We start from the raw sequence: 16589 nt of genomic DNA, 5'->3' as shown, positions 1-16589 counted from the left end.
CTTGAGAGTCCCTTGGACTGCAAGGAGATCCAGGCAGTTCATCCTAAAGGAAATCAGTCCTGAATATTCATTGAAAGGTCTGATGCTGAAGCTGAAACTCCAGTACTTTTGGCCACCTGTTGAGAAGAACTGACTCATTTGAAAAGACCCTGATGCAGGGAAAGATTGAAGGCGGGAGGAGAAGGGGACGACAGAGGATGAGATGGTTGGATGGCATCACCAACTCACTGGACGTGAGTTTGAGTAAACTCCGGGCGTTGGTGGTGGGCCTGGCATCCTGCAGTCCATGGAGTCGCAAAGAGTCGGAAACAACTGAGTGACTTAACTGAACTGAACATGCACCTGTATACTGCTACTGCTGCTAAGTCACTTCAGTCGTGTCCAACTCTGTGCAACCCCATAGACAGCAGCCCACCAAGCTCCCCCGTCCCTGGGATTCTCCAGGCAAGAACACTGAAATGGGCTGCCATTTCCTTCTCCAATGCATGAAAGTGAAAAGTGAAAGTGAAGTCGCTCAGTCGTGTCCGACTGACCCCATGGACTGCAGCCTACTAGGCTCCTCCCGTCCATGGGATTTTCCAGGCAAGAGTACTGGAGCGGGGTGCCATTGCCTTCTCCAATGCACCTGTATGTCCTCCCCTAATTTCTCAGTTTCTGCATCAAGGCTAGACCATGAGACCAATTTTGCTAAATATCTTTGCATGGAAGTAGTTCATTGCTTATCTGAATAGCAAAATCCACAATTCTTACCCATCACTGTGTCACACCCAGCATTTCCACTTTTACAAATACCCCGAAGACATTTGAAGCAATTTACCCACATAAACATCTTGTAAGAAATTTTTGATAGAAGTATTTTTTATGATAGCCAAAATGTGGAAAGAACCCAAAACTCCATCAAATGATGACAAGGTAAACAAAACTGTGGAATGTTGTTACTTCTCAATAGAAACGTATGAGGCACTGATAAAAATTCCAACATGGATGGCACTATGAAAACATTATGGTAAGCAAAAGAAGGGAGAAATAAGACTTTTTTTTTTTTTGGCCACACAGTGCAGCATTTTGGGATCTTAGTTCCCAGACTGAGGGTGGAACCCATTCCCTATCAGTGGAAGCAAGAATCTTTACTACTAGACAGCCAGGGAAGTCCAAGGCCACATATTATATGACTTAATTTATATGAAATGTCCAGAATAGCCATATCTATAGAGACAGAAAGTAATGTTTGCTTGTAGCTACAGATAGAATGCAGAATAACTGCTGACAGACAAAGGGGTTTTGTTTTTGTTTTTAAGGGGAGGCCTGGCAAGCTGTGGTTCATGGGTTCTCAAAGAGTCTGACATGACTGAGCAACTGAACTGAACTGATGTATGATGACTTTATTGTGGTTGGACAATATTGGAAACATACTAAATCCTACTGTATGGTACTCTTCATAAAAGTGCATTTTATTGTATGCAAATTATGCAAGTAAAAAGTCTCAGCTGATATCTCCATAATCTCCCCTCACCTTTCCCCAGGCAAAGGCAGTTTAGTGTGTTTATTCTCAGCTCCAACAGCTCCAAAGAGTGCGTTGTCAGGACACAGCCTTTTCTGCACACAGAAAATGGTGCAGTCGTGTCCCACACCTACTTCCCCAATCACACACCCAGGAGTGCCAGGGTAGCCCCTGGTCGCAGACTCCGCCCACACTGTGGTACACAGGCCACTGGGCTCGCGATGTCACACCAGCTCACTGACATGAGTTGCCTGACATGAGTTGTCAGACAAAATGTGCTGTAATCAATATGCATGCTCTTTACTTTTCTTGAAATGAGATCCCTACTTCCACAGAGGCATTTATCCATATGCCACAAGAGTTGTTTGCTATTGCACCGGATACCTCCTTGCTAAGCTGGAAAGGGCCGTGTGATGACACTAAAAGTTCTTTGGCCAATGAGTTAAATGATCATTGTGAAGCTGAAATTTCTCTGAAACGAGGAAAGATTCCTAATTACTTGTTTCCTAGCTCTGCCTCCAATCCATGGGCATAAAAGTGTCCTTACAAAGGCAAAATCAGAATGATGTATGTCTCCTCTGAATTCTTGTAAGGCAACACTTCAGTGAAACAGACTGATGACAGTTCTTTTGGATTACTTAAAGCAAATAGGATAGTGAATACAGCAGTAGCACTCTTGTCTACATATTCTCCAGCTGTCAAGGCAATGAAGCTTTCCTCGTAGCTCAGATGGTAAAGAATCTGCCTGTAATTCAGGAGACCAGGGTTAGATCCCTGGGTGGAGGAGATCCCCTCAAGAAGGGAATGGCCAGCCTCTCCAGTATTCTTGCCTGGAGTATCCCACGGACAGAGGAGCCTTGTGAATTATAGTTCATGGGGTCGCGGAGTCCGACAAGACCCAGTGAGTGACACACACACACATCGAGTCAATGAATTGTCCAGGCATAGAAGTCATTTCCAAAACTTACACACATGGAAGTGTAACCTGTAAGTCCCTCACATAAGTGACAGCACTATGGATTCATTCAGTTGCACAGAGCAACCTTTTTGGCACCAGGGACCTGTTTCTTGGAAGACAATTTTTCCATGGTGGCGGGGATGAGGAAAGTGGTGGTGATGGCGGTATGGTTTGGGGATGCCTCAAGCACGTTACATTTATTGTGCACTTTATTTCTGGCCCAAAGAGCTGTAAGCTGTTGTACCTTAAAACTGCTACAGGCAGTAACTTCTACTAAGCTCTGTCAGCTTACTGAAAAGCACATTCCGGACCGCCCCCTGCCCCGCCCTCTTTCCTGCGAACGCAGACCCGAGCGCTCTCCTCGCCCCGCCCCTCGCCGGAAGCGCTCCGCCCAGCCGCCGACCCCGGAAGTCCTGCTTCTGACCCCGCGCCGGCGTTTTTTGAAAGGACCTGGAAGTGGAGGGCGAGGAGTGAAGGTTGTACAAGGAAGGGTGAATGTCTCCTTTCTAGTGAACCGCTCTGCGAGGCCTGTCTTACTTCCTCCTTAGGGTCTTGTGAGTGCGGATCTAAACTCCCCACTGCCGTCCCAACCCGGGTAAGTTCAGACCTAGCGGGACTGGTCGCGGATTCTTTCTCTCTCTCTTGATCATTTCTCTTTCGGTTTGTGAATTTCTCTGAAGCCAGTCGCTGTGACACTGTTCGGTCCCATTTCTGGGCTCCAAAGAGCTCCGGTATCACATTCTTTTATGTCTCAGCGCAGAAAAAAAAAAAAATTAGCTAGACACAAAGAGATAGGAAGAAGTGATTTATTAGACCAGGATGCTTGTGAGGCTTACAAGGGCGCGGGAGAGGGGATGCCCCCCTGAGAATTTACTGCGCTACAGTTTTATAATCGAAAGATGAGGGGGAGAAGACCTTCCTTGTCTTTTCTGAATAGACATCATGCTTCCATCATCAGCTCCTCTTCCGGGTTGAGCATGGGAGTTTTCTTGTTCCTACAAGGTAAAGCCAGATCCACAAATTACTGCTTTTTATGTGTGCACAGAGCATGTCCTAACTTACTGAGCTCACTGGGCAGGATGTGAGTTTCGTGCCACCATTGTTTTACTGTTTGTTGGCATGTGTTGTGCTTCTATTGCATGATTTCATTGCTAAGCAAGCCTGGTTGGTTTTGTGGTTAAGCGAACCTGCTTTCTTGTGTAATCATTAACTTATAGGAGCCTCCCATATTTCTTCTATTGACAGTCCTCTAGTGGGATTAACTGTTTAATCATCTACTTTGTACCTTTACTCTGTCCCTGTCAGCTGCCCTTGGCTTTTTTGCCTACCCAACATTTTCCTGCTTAAAACCTTCTACTGTTTCCCACCTCCCTTGTAAAGTACTTGTCTGCAGGGGTGGGTTCCTGCCCCTCGCCCAGCCTTGCCCTCTCAGCCCCTCTTATTAGTTGCCGTATTTCTAAATATAGGGATGAAGGGAGGATCAGGAGAAGCAGAGACAGAGGGACTGAGAAAGGAATAGAAAAACTGAGCTGGAGAAAAGAATGAGGAACACCAGATGGAACATAGAGGATGGCTGAGGGACATGCAAAGGGATTTTTAAAAAATGAAATAGATTTAGCCTTGAAAGTAGCAGGTGAATAAAATAAGAGAAGTTAACAAGCCGCTCTCCAGATGGGAAACGTGGGGAGAGGCTGCCGGATCAGCCATAGGACAGGGGGCATGAGTGGTGCTGCCCTTTGCACAGAGTCCCAAAGTGGTTAGAAAAGGTGGAAACTTGGCCTTCAGAGCAACTTACTGCTGGGAGGGAATGAGGACAGAGGGTGACAAGAAGAGCAGACGTAGAGAGAGAGCAGGAAAGAAGCATCGCCAGCTAAGGTGCCAGGGAGTGAAGAGGAAGGAAATTTAACTGCAATAGATGAGGTGTAACCCAGAGGGTAGAGGGGGAGCAGAGGTGGGGGAAGAAGGAGGGTCAAGAAGGGAAGCAAGTTGCAAAGTGGAGCAGGACAGGTGTAAGGGAAGTAGAGAAGAGGGGAGAAATAGCAGGAGAGCCGAGTGAAGCAAAATGAGGTGGATGGAGAAAGAAGAATCTCAGGGACGGGGAAGCCTGGTGGGCTGCTGTCTGTGGGGTCACACAGAGTCGGACACAACTGAAGTGACTTAGCAGCAGCAGCAGATAAAGGGAATGAAATGGTAACACATGATAGTGCAGGTAGAGGGGGAAACTGGATCCAAATAGATGGTAAACTGTTTGGATATGGATGATTAAGTTAGGATATATTGATGTGTGACTTTTGTTGTTGTTCAGTTGCTCAGTCTTGTCTGACTCTTTGCGACCCCATGGACTGCAGCACACCAGGCTGCCCCGTCCTTTGCCATCTCCTGGAGCTTGCTCAAACTCATGTCCGTTGAGTCAGCGATGCCATCCAACCCTTTCATCCTCTGTCGTCCCCTTCTCCTCCTACCTTCAATCTTTCACAGCATCATGGCCAAGACCTTGATGTGACTTTAGAATTTAGTAAATTTAAAATTTGTTTAAATTATACAAATGAGGATGAGAATTGCAAAACTCCTGTCTATAAAGTTTGTGCAATTTTGTACTTATTTATATGAGAAGATGACTTCCATTTGCAGTCCTTATTCAGCGAGGGTCTTGATTCACTTAATTGTGGGTCACCCCTGGGGTAGGGGACTGGGGAGAGGACACTGGGGTAAGAAATGACTGATTTCACTACATAGTGCCTTTTTAGTGGAACATTTATTTAAAGTATTCTTTTTTTTATAATGGAGTTACTTTTTCTTTTTTGACTATTAAAATTTTTTTCAAATTTATTTTTGGCTTGCTGAACTTTATTTATTTAAAATTTATTTATTTTTTCCTTGCTGTGCACAGGCATTCTCTAGTTGTGGTGAGGGTGCTACTCTCTAGGTGCAGCGCCTGGGCTTCTGATTGTAGAGGTTTCTCTTGTTGCCCAGCACAGGTTCTAGGCGTGTGGACTCCGTAGTTGTGGTGCACGGGCTTAGTTGCCCCTTGGGATGTGGAGTCCTCCTAGACTAGGGATCAGACCCCTGTCCTCTGCATTGGAAGTGGATTCTTAACCAGTGGACCACCCGGGAAGTCCTTGATTCTTTTTTCTTTTTTTTTAAATAAATAAGTAAATGTCCCACTGGGACATGTACATTGTTGGAGACATCTCGCTTTCAGTAGTCATTTTTGGAGATGACAGTGTTTGTTTTGGGTCACTGGATGTGAAAGTAGTGTGACTTGGAATCTAGTGGGCCCTTGGGTGTCTTTTCATGTATTTTTCTCTCAGGCATCAGTTATTAGGGCTTGGAATGTTTTCTGTTATTGTATTGCTTGTAAGTTTGTTTGCACCAGAAGGAAATTTATGAATGCTAAGATTAAGATTACAGGCTTTTTTTTTTTTTTTTTTTTGAAATTAAATAATCACTCTTTATTCAAAATAAATAAGCCCTCTTACTTACAGGAAAATATGAAAGTAAACTTCTATCCTTCTGGCATCTAAAAAACCACATTCAAGATTTTAGAATGTTTTCAGTAGGGGATATGTCCTGTTACATATGGGTCTGTGGACTGAAGCTGAGGGAGTTCTGCTCTGCATAGGGATGGACCAAGGCCTGGTGTGTGATCTGAAGGGGATTTTGGGGTCAGCGGAGGTGCCCACTGCTGCTGTATGCATGAGGCCTCACCAGGAGGGGAGCGAGATCTTACGGAAAGTGTGGGGAAAAACACTGTGTTGGACTGTGTGTGGGAGTTGACTGTCGTGAGTCCCTCCTGTCACAGTGGGCAGCCGAGGACTCTGTTCCACATGGTAAGCTTTCTCCTCTGTGGTTGTGACACAGAGAGGGGGGAATGTTCATTCTAAGCCTTAAACAGCATGTTTGTAACTTTTAAGATTGACCTCTAAAGTCTCATGTTGCCTGAGGAAGACACACAGAAGATGAGGAAGAGGAAAGAAAAGGAGTCAGGCATGGCTCTTTCTCAGGTAAGGTCATATTCTCAGTGATTCTTAGTCTGTCCTTTCTCAAATGCCCTTCTCTGGGCTCGCTAATCGTGTCTGACTCTGGACTATCCTGTCTGACTCCTGTACATGCACACTTACCCAGGGCTTTCCCTCAGGGTCTGTCGTCTCCACTTGGATCCCGTCTCCCCATGACCCGGTGACCTGGCCCTTGTGAGGAGGCTCCCCTGGGTGCCATCCTGGGCAGGGTTTCTCACCCACGGGTTGGAGACAGGGTCTCAGTGCTGTTGGGTGGCAGGGATTGCTTAGGGCCCATGTGGATGCCCTGTCTGCCCTCTGTCAACCAGGATGAAAGAAGTTACACACAGAGGTTGAGTATTAATACGCACAAATGCCTGCTGAATTCTGAAAGAGACAAGTGAGAAATTTTTTCTAATTTTTATAATATATTTGTAGGTAAATGAGTGGGCCACTGGCTTCAAAATCTTAATGATTGGGAATGGAATGATTACTTGAGAAGCAGACATGAGTGATAGAGGTTGTTTTATTCCATCGTTGATTTTAAAGTATGAAATCAATCTAAATCCATGAGAGTTGGAAATTCTTTGTATCACTTTATATGATGTGTCCTTAGAGGTTTTCTGTTGATTGTGTCCTTTGACATCACAATTTCTCTGATTGATGCAGGTTAAGTTCCAGCTTTATTGTGTTGTCGGTACTCAGTTTTTAGCACCATTTGTTATTAGGACTGTCCTTTTTCCATTGTGTAGTCTCAGTACCCTCATCAGTACATTTTACATACATGCAAAGGATTATTTCTGAGTACTCACTTTTGCTCCATTGGTTTATATATTTATGTTTATATAAGTACCCTTGGAGAAGGCAATGGCACCCCACTCCAGTACTCTTGCCTGGAAAATCCCATGGATGGAGGAGCCTGATAGGCTGCAGTCCATGGCGTCGCCAAGAGTCAGACTCGACTGAGCGACTTCACTTTCACTTTTCACTTTCATGCACTGGAGAAGGAAATGGCAACCCATTTCAATGTTCTTGCCTAGAGAATCCCAGGGACGGGGGAGCCTGGTGGGCTGCCGTCTCTGGGGTCGCACAGAGTCGGACACGACTAAAGCGACTTAGCAGCAGCAGCAGCAGCAAGTACCCTACCATCTGGACTACTTAGTGGGTTTTTTGTTGGTTTGTTTTTTATTTTCATTTTTTGATGTGGACAGTTTTTAAAGTCTTTATTGAATTTGTTACAATATTGCTTCTGTTTTATGTTTTGGTTTTTTGGCTTCGAGGCATATGGGATCTTAACACCTTGGCCAGGGATCGAACCTGCACCCCCTACATTGGAAGGCAAAGTCCTAACCACTGGATTGCCAGGGAAGTCCCCTAGATTACTTCATATTATGTTTTGAAATATAGAAAAGGAATACCTCCATCTTTCTTCTTTTTCAAGAGTCTTTTGACAGTTTGCTTGAGATTCTCTATGTATTTTAGCATTTTTCTATTTCTGCCAAAATTGCCATGAGAACTTTGATAGGGATTCCACTGAATCCTAGAGTGGAATCCTAGATTCTGTTTTCCGTAAGTGGACTACTTACGTTTGTGGGCTTCCCTTGTGGTCAGTGGTCAGGAATCCACTTGCCAATGCAGGAGACACAGGTTCGATCTCTGGGTCAGGCAGATCCCTTAGAGAAGAATGTGGCAACACACTGCAGTGTTCTTGCCTGGGAAATCCCTGGACAGAGGATCCTGGCAGGCTACAGTCCATGGGGTCAGAAAAAGTCAGACATGACTGAGTAAACAACACCAGCATTTATGGTTTGTACAGTTAAAACCTTGTTTTCTAGGAAAAAAGATAATTTTAATCATTTTTCAGTTTTGGATAATTTTTATTTCTTTTTCTTGTCTAATTGCTCTGGCTAGGAGATTCAGTAGTTTGTTGAACAGTCGTGTGGAGTGTGTACATCTTTGTCCTCTTGATTTGAGAATAAAAGCTTTCATTCTTTCACCTTTGAGTATGATGTTAGGGGTATTCCTTTCATGTATAGGGTTTATTATGTTGAGGTAGTTTACTGTTTTTGTTTTCTTACGTGTTATATATGGGGAAATTGTTGAATTTTGCCACAGGAATTTTTTGCATCAGCTGAGATGATGGTGTGCTTTTTTTCGCTTTATTCTGTTAAGTTGGTGTATCATATTAATTGATTTTTGTACCTTGAGTCATCCTTGCCTTATAGGAATAAAATCCAGTTGGTCATGATGTCAGATATTCTCTGGGTTGGGTATCAAAATCATGCTGGCCACATTGATTGAGTTTGGCAGTGTTTTCTCCTAACTCTGTGCAAGATATTTAGCAGGATTCAGTTTAGTTCAGTTGTTCAGTCTTGTCTGACTCTTTGTGACCCCATGGACTGCAGCACACCAGGCTTCCCTGTCCATCGCCAACTCCTGGAGCTTACTCAAACTCATGTCCATCGAGTCAGTGATGCTGTCCAATTAGCAGGAGTAGTGGTAATCTTTTTTGTAAATGTTTGGTAGAATTATGCAGTATAGATACCTTTTCCTGAGTTTTTGAGATTTTTGATTACAACTTGAATCTCTAGTTATAATTCTGTTCAAATTTTTTATTTCTTAATATTTCCAACTTAGGTTTAAGTTTCTACAAAATTACTCATATCTTATAGATTATGTAATTTGTGGGGTTTTTTGTTCATAGGACTCCCTTTTAATCCTTTAAAAAATGTTTTTTGAGGCCAGTTGCAATCACTTCCTCATGATTTCAAGAGTATATATCTTTCACAGTTGAAATTATATCTTCAGTGTATTTCCTGTCCTTGAGTTTTTCCTACACTATCATGTTAATGGTTTCAGTAATGGGAAGATTACTAATGTGTATGTGTGTGTTTGTGTGGGTCCACATATATAATGACCTTTCATGCCACTCTTTTTTAACTTCTTTCAAGTTTTCTCAGTGAGCCCTCTGTCAGTGTAATTGTAAAAATATTTATTGATTTATTTGGCTGCACTGGGTGTTAGTTGCAGCATGTGTGTGCTAGGTCCTCTAGCAGGTATGGAACCCAGGCCCCCTGCATTGGGAGAGTAGAGTCTTAGCCACTGGACCACCAGGGAAGTCCCTATCAATGTACTTTTAATTCTCTTTAACTAAGCTATTCGGTTTTTTAGCTTCAGTTTGAGAGCCCAACCCTCAAAGGTTCAGGTGCTTGTTGTGTTATTTCTTAACTTCTTGACTTGGAGCCTCAGAGTGTCTCTAACACAGAATTCTCCTCTGTAAAATGGGAACAGGTCTTTCCCTAATGACCTAATATGTTGATAACAAGTTCATGCTTGTAAAGTACTTATTTAGTTATGTTCAAATCCTGGAAGTGTTCAAATACTTTTAGTCATTGCTATTCTTACTATTATCATAATTGAAGGTTTTGACTTTTCTCTAATACTACAGTGGACTTCACCATGTCTAAAGACAGCCTTCATACAGGAGCTCATCTAGATACTGAGTAGCACTCAGTGTTTGTTTATTTTTGGCTGCACTGGGTCTTCATTGCTGTGCATGTGCTTTTCTCTAGTTGCGGTGAATGGGGGCTGGTCTCTAATTACAGTGCTTGAGCTTCTCATCATGGTGGCTTCTCTTGTTGCAGAGCACGGGCTTTAGAGCACAGGCTCAATGGGCTTCGTTGCTCCTTGACATGTGGGATCTTCCTGGACCAGGGATTGACTCCATGTCCCCTGCATTGGCAGGTAGATTCTTAGCCACTGGACCACCAGGGAAGTCCTCAACTCAGTGTTTAGAATGTAATATCTAATGCTTCTCCATAGACTACCTATTCTTGAATTTTATTTCTGTGTGTTTTCTAATTTTCCACAAAGATGAAAAATCTGTATTAATTGGAGGATATCATAATCTGTTAGAACAAGCATAAGAAATTATAATTAGAGACATATAATTTGCTCCTTAACATGGATCTTATATTTACTTCAATAGAATCAGTCCTTACACTTACCTCTTCTTTTCATTTTTTAAAAGATGAGAAATATCCTCATGGCCACTTGGGTAAATATTTTTTTTGTTGTTATTGAGGTGTAGTTAATTGACAATGTTGTATTAGTTTCAAGTGTACAGCAATGTGATTCAACTATATGTATATTTCAAGTGTACAGCAAGATGACTCAGTTGTATATATATTCTTTTTTAGATTCTTTTCCATTACAGGTTATTTCAAGATATTGAGTATAGTTCCTTGTGCAATTCAGTAGGCCCTGTTTATCTGTTTTATATATATTAATAGTAGCATGTGTATGTTAATCCCAAACTCCTAATTTATCTGCGCTTCCTCCCCAACCACCGTGATCCCCTAAAATTTTTTGTTTCAGGAACAATTGACTTTCGAGGATGTGGCCATTGACTTCTCTCTGGAAGAGTGGGAATGCCTGGACCCTGCTCAGAGGGCCTTGTACAGGGATGTGATGGTGGAGACCTATAGGAACCTGTTCTCCCTGGGTGAGGATGAATTCTGTGTAGAAGTTGGTATCTGCCCTTTTGTGTTGTGTGTTTTCCCCTGTGGACCTCTTGGACTCAGACATGATGGAGCATCACGAGTTTAAACTGACCCTTTTTTCAGATGATGATATCCGTTTCATGTTACATCAGAGGTTGAGGTTGTTCCAGAGCTTAATTATGTATAAAGCCCAATGGCAGATTTTAAAAAAATATCTGATATCCTGCTTCCTACCCTTTGCTTCTAATTCAATATTTATTGGAAGAGTGTTAGATATGTATAGTACACTGTTCCCTATGCATTTATAATTTTGGCGATGCTGGGTCTTTGTTGCTGCCCAGCTTTTCTCTAGTGGACGGGCACAGGCCTCTCATCGTGGTGGCTTCTTTTGTTGCTGAGCTCAGGCTCTAGTGCATGGGCTTCAGTAGTTGCCATTGCCAGGCTCTAGAGCACAGGCTCAGTAGTTGTGGCATTCAGGCTTAGCTGCTGCTCAGCCTATGGCATCATTCCAGACCAGGAATCCTACCCACGTCTCCTGCATTAGCAGGTGGATTCTTTACCACTTAGCCACCAGGGAATTTGTGAAATATTTTTCCAGACCCAGCTGTCATGCCCTCATTACTCAGCTGAACAAAGAACAAACACAGCACTTTATGTTTCTTTGTTTTTGATAAAGCAGTAATTTCTATTTCTGATCTGAACATTATCTCCATGTTAGAGCTAGAGAAAGAGCCCAGGACTGTGATAACTGGTGTGAAAATAGCAAAAAACCAAGTGGGTGGAATGTATCAAAAGTACAAATTAGAGACATGTTCTCAGGGCTGAGAGGAAGCCACAGCCTTTATAGAGTCTGGGAACCTCTTGTCAGAGTAGAGAGTTCTTTGGGAAAACCAAAGTGTGTTTATTGAAAACTCTCAGAGGAAACTTTTCTTCTTCCCTACTTATCACTTGATGTCATTCATCATGTAAAATGTATTCTTTCACCCTCCAGTGGTGCCACAGTTCCTACAGAGAGAGAGCAAGGTCTTTGTCAAGATCCACAACAGTCACCATCTGGCTCCTGTGAACTGGTCTTTGCTTGAGTTTGAGGAGCATAATGTGGGTTGTGTTATCAAGGGTCTCTTGCCCCTTCATCTGTTCTTCTGGTCTTAATCCCCCTGGATGCCCAGTTCTTAGTCCATATGGATCAGAGCTGATCCCTCCACTGAGCTTCTGAGTTTGATCAGAGTTGCTGTTCTTGGAAGATGTAATCAAAACATGGGATGCGGAAGGAGGTGGCAACCCACTCCAGTATTCTTGCCTGGGAAATCCCATGGACAGCGGAGCTTACCAGGCTATAGTCCATGGGGTCGCAAAAGAGTTGAATACAACTGAGCAACTAAACAACAGTAACATGGATTTGTCAGTCTCTGTTATGTGAGTACTGTAAGAAGCTAGCTAATTAAAAGCATTATTTGTGATTAAAAAAAAAATGGGAAAACATTGGCTGTCATTTGACTCCTCTGGTACCTCAGAGCCTCTATGGAGCTGTCCCCATCCCTGTCTGCTTATTTAGATCCCTCAGCCATTTCTTGTGCTCTGCTTCTGCCATGCCCTTCAGGGTTGTGTGTACCAGGGAGATGGATTGGGTCTTCTCTATTGTTTCTTAAGAAAACTAAGGTAATGGACAGAGAGATCCTCTTTTTGATCCCCAGTTCTGCATGGGGAACATGTATGAATCTTTCTGGCTCTTAGCATCTGTGGGTCAAGCAGATGGTTCCATCTCAATGTCGTAGGGTATCTGACTACCATATCTTGTAAATTTTTGGCTCTTGTACTGCATTGCCTAGTCTGGGAATGTGTACTCTTCCTGATTTTTTATTTTCATAAGTTTGTACGATTTTGCTTCTTAAATGTGCTTTTGAATTATGTAGACCCAAAGACTAAAGGTTTTTCCAGTTTCTTTGCTGTGATAATCCTCCTGTAGTTTACAGACAACGTTTGGTAGACTCTCTGTGGACTGGGTTTACTGGGTAACACAATTTGCTGCCCTTGCCTTGTACAGTGATCCTGAGACCATTGTGGAACTTCAGTAGGCTGTATGCGCTGTGCTCAGTCCTCAGTCCTGTCCGACTCTTCGTGACCTCATGGATTGTAGCCCGCCAGGCTCTTCTGTCCACGGGGATTCTACAGGCAAGAATACTGGAGTGGGTTGCTATGCCCTCCTCCAGGGGATCTTCCCAACCCAGGAATCGAACCCAGGTTTCCCACATTGCCGGCGGATTCTTTACACAAGAGTTTTTCGGGGTTTTTTTTTCCTGTTGGCTCTATCGTGTGTCAGTGGTCTCTGGAAACTGGAGTAAGTCTTGAAGTGTCAAACTGCTGACTTTGTTCTTTTCAAGCTTGTTTTTGCTGTTGTTTGCTGAGAATAGTAGCATGGACAAATCCATCTATTTCTTTAAGAAATGAATGCCATTGGGATTTCACTAGGGATTATTTTGAATCTGTTGATCTCTTTGGCTAGTATTGGCATCTTGACAATGTTGATCTCCAATCCATGGGCTTAGGATATCTTTGCATTTATTGTATCTTTTTTTTTTTTTGGCATTTTCTACACAATCAGATTGGGCTTAGTGGTAAAGAATCAGCCTGCCAATGCAGGAGACGTAAGAGACACTAGGGGAAGATCCCCTGGAGGAGGGCATGGCAATCCACTCCAGTATTCTTGCCTGGAGAATCCCATGGACAGAGGAGCCTGGCAGGCTATAGTCCATAGGGTCACACAGACTTGGACACGACTGAAGTGACTTAGCAGGCAGGCTCATACACACATAATTAGATTATGTCAGTTGTCAACAGATAATTTCGCTTCCTTTTGCTCTTAGGAGACCTATTATCTCTTTTCATGCCTATGTATTCTTGCCAGAACTTTCAGGTATATGTTTTTATAAATATTGAGAGACTGTGTCCTTGTTCCTTATCTTAGCAGAAAACCTTTCAGTCTTTTCCATTGAGTCTGATGAGCCATCTGAGGAAATGCTCTGTAGAAGCCTGGCTTTCAGCACCATCTTGTACCTTCTCCTAACAAAGAACATACATCAGACCTAATGAGGCTGAACCCAAGTACATGTGCTGGTCACTTGGTGAGACCAAACAAACTGAAACCTTGGAGTCTGGAGCAGAGAAAAGTTTATTAGTTGATGTAGGACCAAGCAGGAAAATAGGAGACCCAGGCCTCTCTTAAACCCACCTTGCTGGCTGGCCAGGATGTAAGATTTTTAAAAGAGAGAGGGAAGTGGAGTGTCTGTGATCCCAGCTTCCCCATAAGATCTCAGCTGCCGACTCCGGCAGCATGTTGTGAGTTTCTTTAGGATTATTCTATGTGTGCCTGTAAGAAAAGTTCCTAAATCTCGGTCTTGTGATTCCTTCTAAGAGGGAGCAAAGGCATTAGCTGAGATATACCATTATTTGCTTAGAGTCAGTGGTTAAAAAATTCAGTTCCTGGGACTTCCCTGGTGGTTCAGTGTTTGGGAATCTGCCTTCCAATGCAGGAGACTTGGGTTCGATCCCTGGTTGGAGCACCAAGATCCCACATGCCTTGAGGCAACAAAGCCACACTCCGCAACTAGGGAGCCAGAAATTGAGAGCCTACACACCGCAAACTAAGATCCGATAAAACCAAAAATAAATATGAAAATAATCATTAAAAAAAAAGAATTTCAGTTCTCAGTTGACCTTATGGGTGTCATCAGTTTTTAAGTCATTTTGGATCCAGCTGTTTGAAGCCACAGCTAGGGGTTGTAAATCAAGGTATCAGTTTTAGCTATCCATTGTGGAAAAGATTATGCTGGACTTGATTTTCCTTTGTCTCTGCCCTCCCTCACTTCCCTAATAGTTACTGCTTGAATCTCCTCTTTGGATCTCAGGTAAAGTCTAGGTGACTAAGCCTTTTTCTATGAACCAGAAACTGTGTACCTGGTTGGGCCCCCCAGGGCCTTGCTCAGTTTCAGTCCCCTCCCTTTTTTGATTCTCCTCAATCTTAAGGGGAACTGGTGTGAAAAAGAAAGAGAATAACATATTCTATAAACAGGTTAGTCAAACTCAACAAGAGAACTCAAATATAGGGGGACTTAGTTTCAAAATGACAATCTTTTTCCTACTCTACTGTTGATGTGATTTCTTTGTAACTGCATATCTGTGTACAGAAGAAATGCATCCATCTCCTTTTTTAAAAACTTAAATATTGGTTGCCCTGGATCCAACTAATTATTTGTTAGTTGGTGGCAGAGAAGGGGCTTCTCTTTGTTGCGGTGCACGGTCTTCTCATTGCCATGGCTTCTCTTACCGGGAAGCATGGGCCCTACGTGCTTGGCTTCAGTAATTGTGGTACGTGAGCCCAGTAATTGTAGCGCAGGAACTTAGTTGGTCCGTGGCATGTAGATTCTTCCCAAACCAGGGATCGAACTCGTGTCCCCTGCATTGGCAGCCATATTCTTATCCACTGCATCACCAGGGAAGCCCCTGTTGCAGGTTGTTGATATCCCTTTGTCTTTATTATATTTTGTGTGCTTTTCTTTTGCAATTTTTCTCAGCATTTTGTCTGAACCTGGTTTAAAAATTTACAAAATGCTCAGTCCTTATTATGTACATTTGGAGTGAATAACAAATAATTTGAAGGATACTGCCTAAGTAGGACATCCTCTATTTATTGGTTGTTTGATATCTGGACAATATTTTTTATATTAATTCTTAGTTGTGATATCCAGACAATGGTCTTTTTGCATGTATAAAGCAATACGACTGACATGCATTATTTGTTCATGTTGTAAAATGCCTTTTATTTATGGGTACATAGCTTTATAGTAAATTTTTAGAAAAATATTTTTTCTTAAAAATAGTTTTGTTATACTCTTTATTTTCTCTATCATGTATTCATTTTTCAATTCTAAACAGCCCATTAAATTATTTATTAGATCACCTTGTTTGGACTATTTAACATTACAGTGTATTATCCATTTTTTAGCATTTTTCTATAGTAAGTATGCAGAGTATATCTGTAATATAATTTTTTTTTCTCCTCAGTTATGGAACAGCAGTATGTTTAATGTTAATTGGTATGTACTTTGGGGTCATGGTGAAAAAATACCCTTTCTTTGATAGCTGATTTCCAATGTGAGTGTTTCTGACATGGGGTTTGTAAAGTAAGGCTACCTTAAGATTAACTTGAATTATATGTTATTTAGTAAAGAATTCTATTCCTTTGGTGTTTCTAAAAGTTTTAAGATCATTGTTAGGAACTTTCATAACTCTGTTGGATATCAGTATTACTTTTGGTATAACACATACTCAACATGAAAGATTTATTTATGGATTCTAATGAATAGGATACTGTGGTTCTTTATATATTGTAGATATCTCTCCCATACGTGTGATTAAGCAATTACAGCTAAAATCGAACAGTGACACAAGAAAAGTACTTCAAACAATGATGTTGAGAAGACCCAAAAGTCTTGAAATCAAACATTTTTACCTCAGGGAAATGCAGGAAAATATGAACTCAAATATGAGACTCAAATATGACTTTGAGTCTCAGCAGAGATGTAATGAAAGATATGATAAAGGAATGCTTGTGACCAATAACAAAATCTCAC

General features: G+C 42.3%; 1 protein-coding gene across 3 annotated transcripts in view; it reads left to right on the top strand.

The window, feature by feature from the left end:
- The first annotated feature begins 2880 nt into the window (after positions 1 to 2880).
- The window catches only part of LOC147354495 (zinc finger protein 480-like), a 50135-nt gene continuing 36426 nt past the window's right edge, over positions 2881 to 16589 (top strand). For 2 of the 3 annotated variants that reach the window (XR_015146461.1, XM_086354212.1), the window contains exons 1-3: positions 2881 to 3054; positions 6374 to 6463; positions 10835 to 10984. Coding sequence is in view for 2 of the 3 variants with exons in the window: in XM_086354212.1 (XP_086210338.1) it covers positions 6392 to 6463; positions 10835 to 10984 (222 nt within the window). In the remaining variant the exon portion in view is untranslated. Of the gene's footprint in view, positions 3055 to 6373; positions 6464 to 10834; positions 10985 to 11950; positions 15916 to 16589 lie in introns of those variants that run through there. The other variant, XM_086354213.1, reaches the window with a different exon arrangement.

This window comes from Bos grunniens, chromosome 18, assembly GCF_055505025.1.
Source record: "Bos grunniens cultivar Pamir isolate PY7600 chromosome 18, Bosgru_T2T1.0, whole genome shotgun sequence".
Taxonomy (NCBI): Eukaryota; Metazoa; Chordata; class Mammalia; order Artiodactyla; family Bovidae; genus Bos; species Bos grunniens.
The sequence above is the reverse complement of the archived record's forward strand: the minus strand, read 5'-3'. Positions and strand labels throughout refer to the sequence as shown.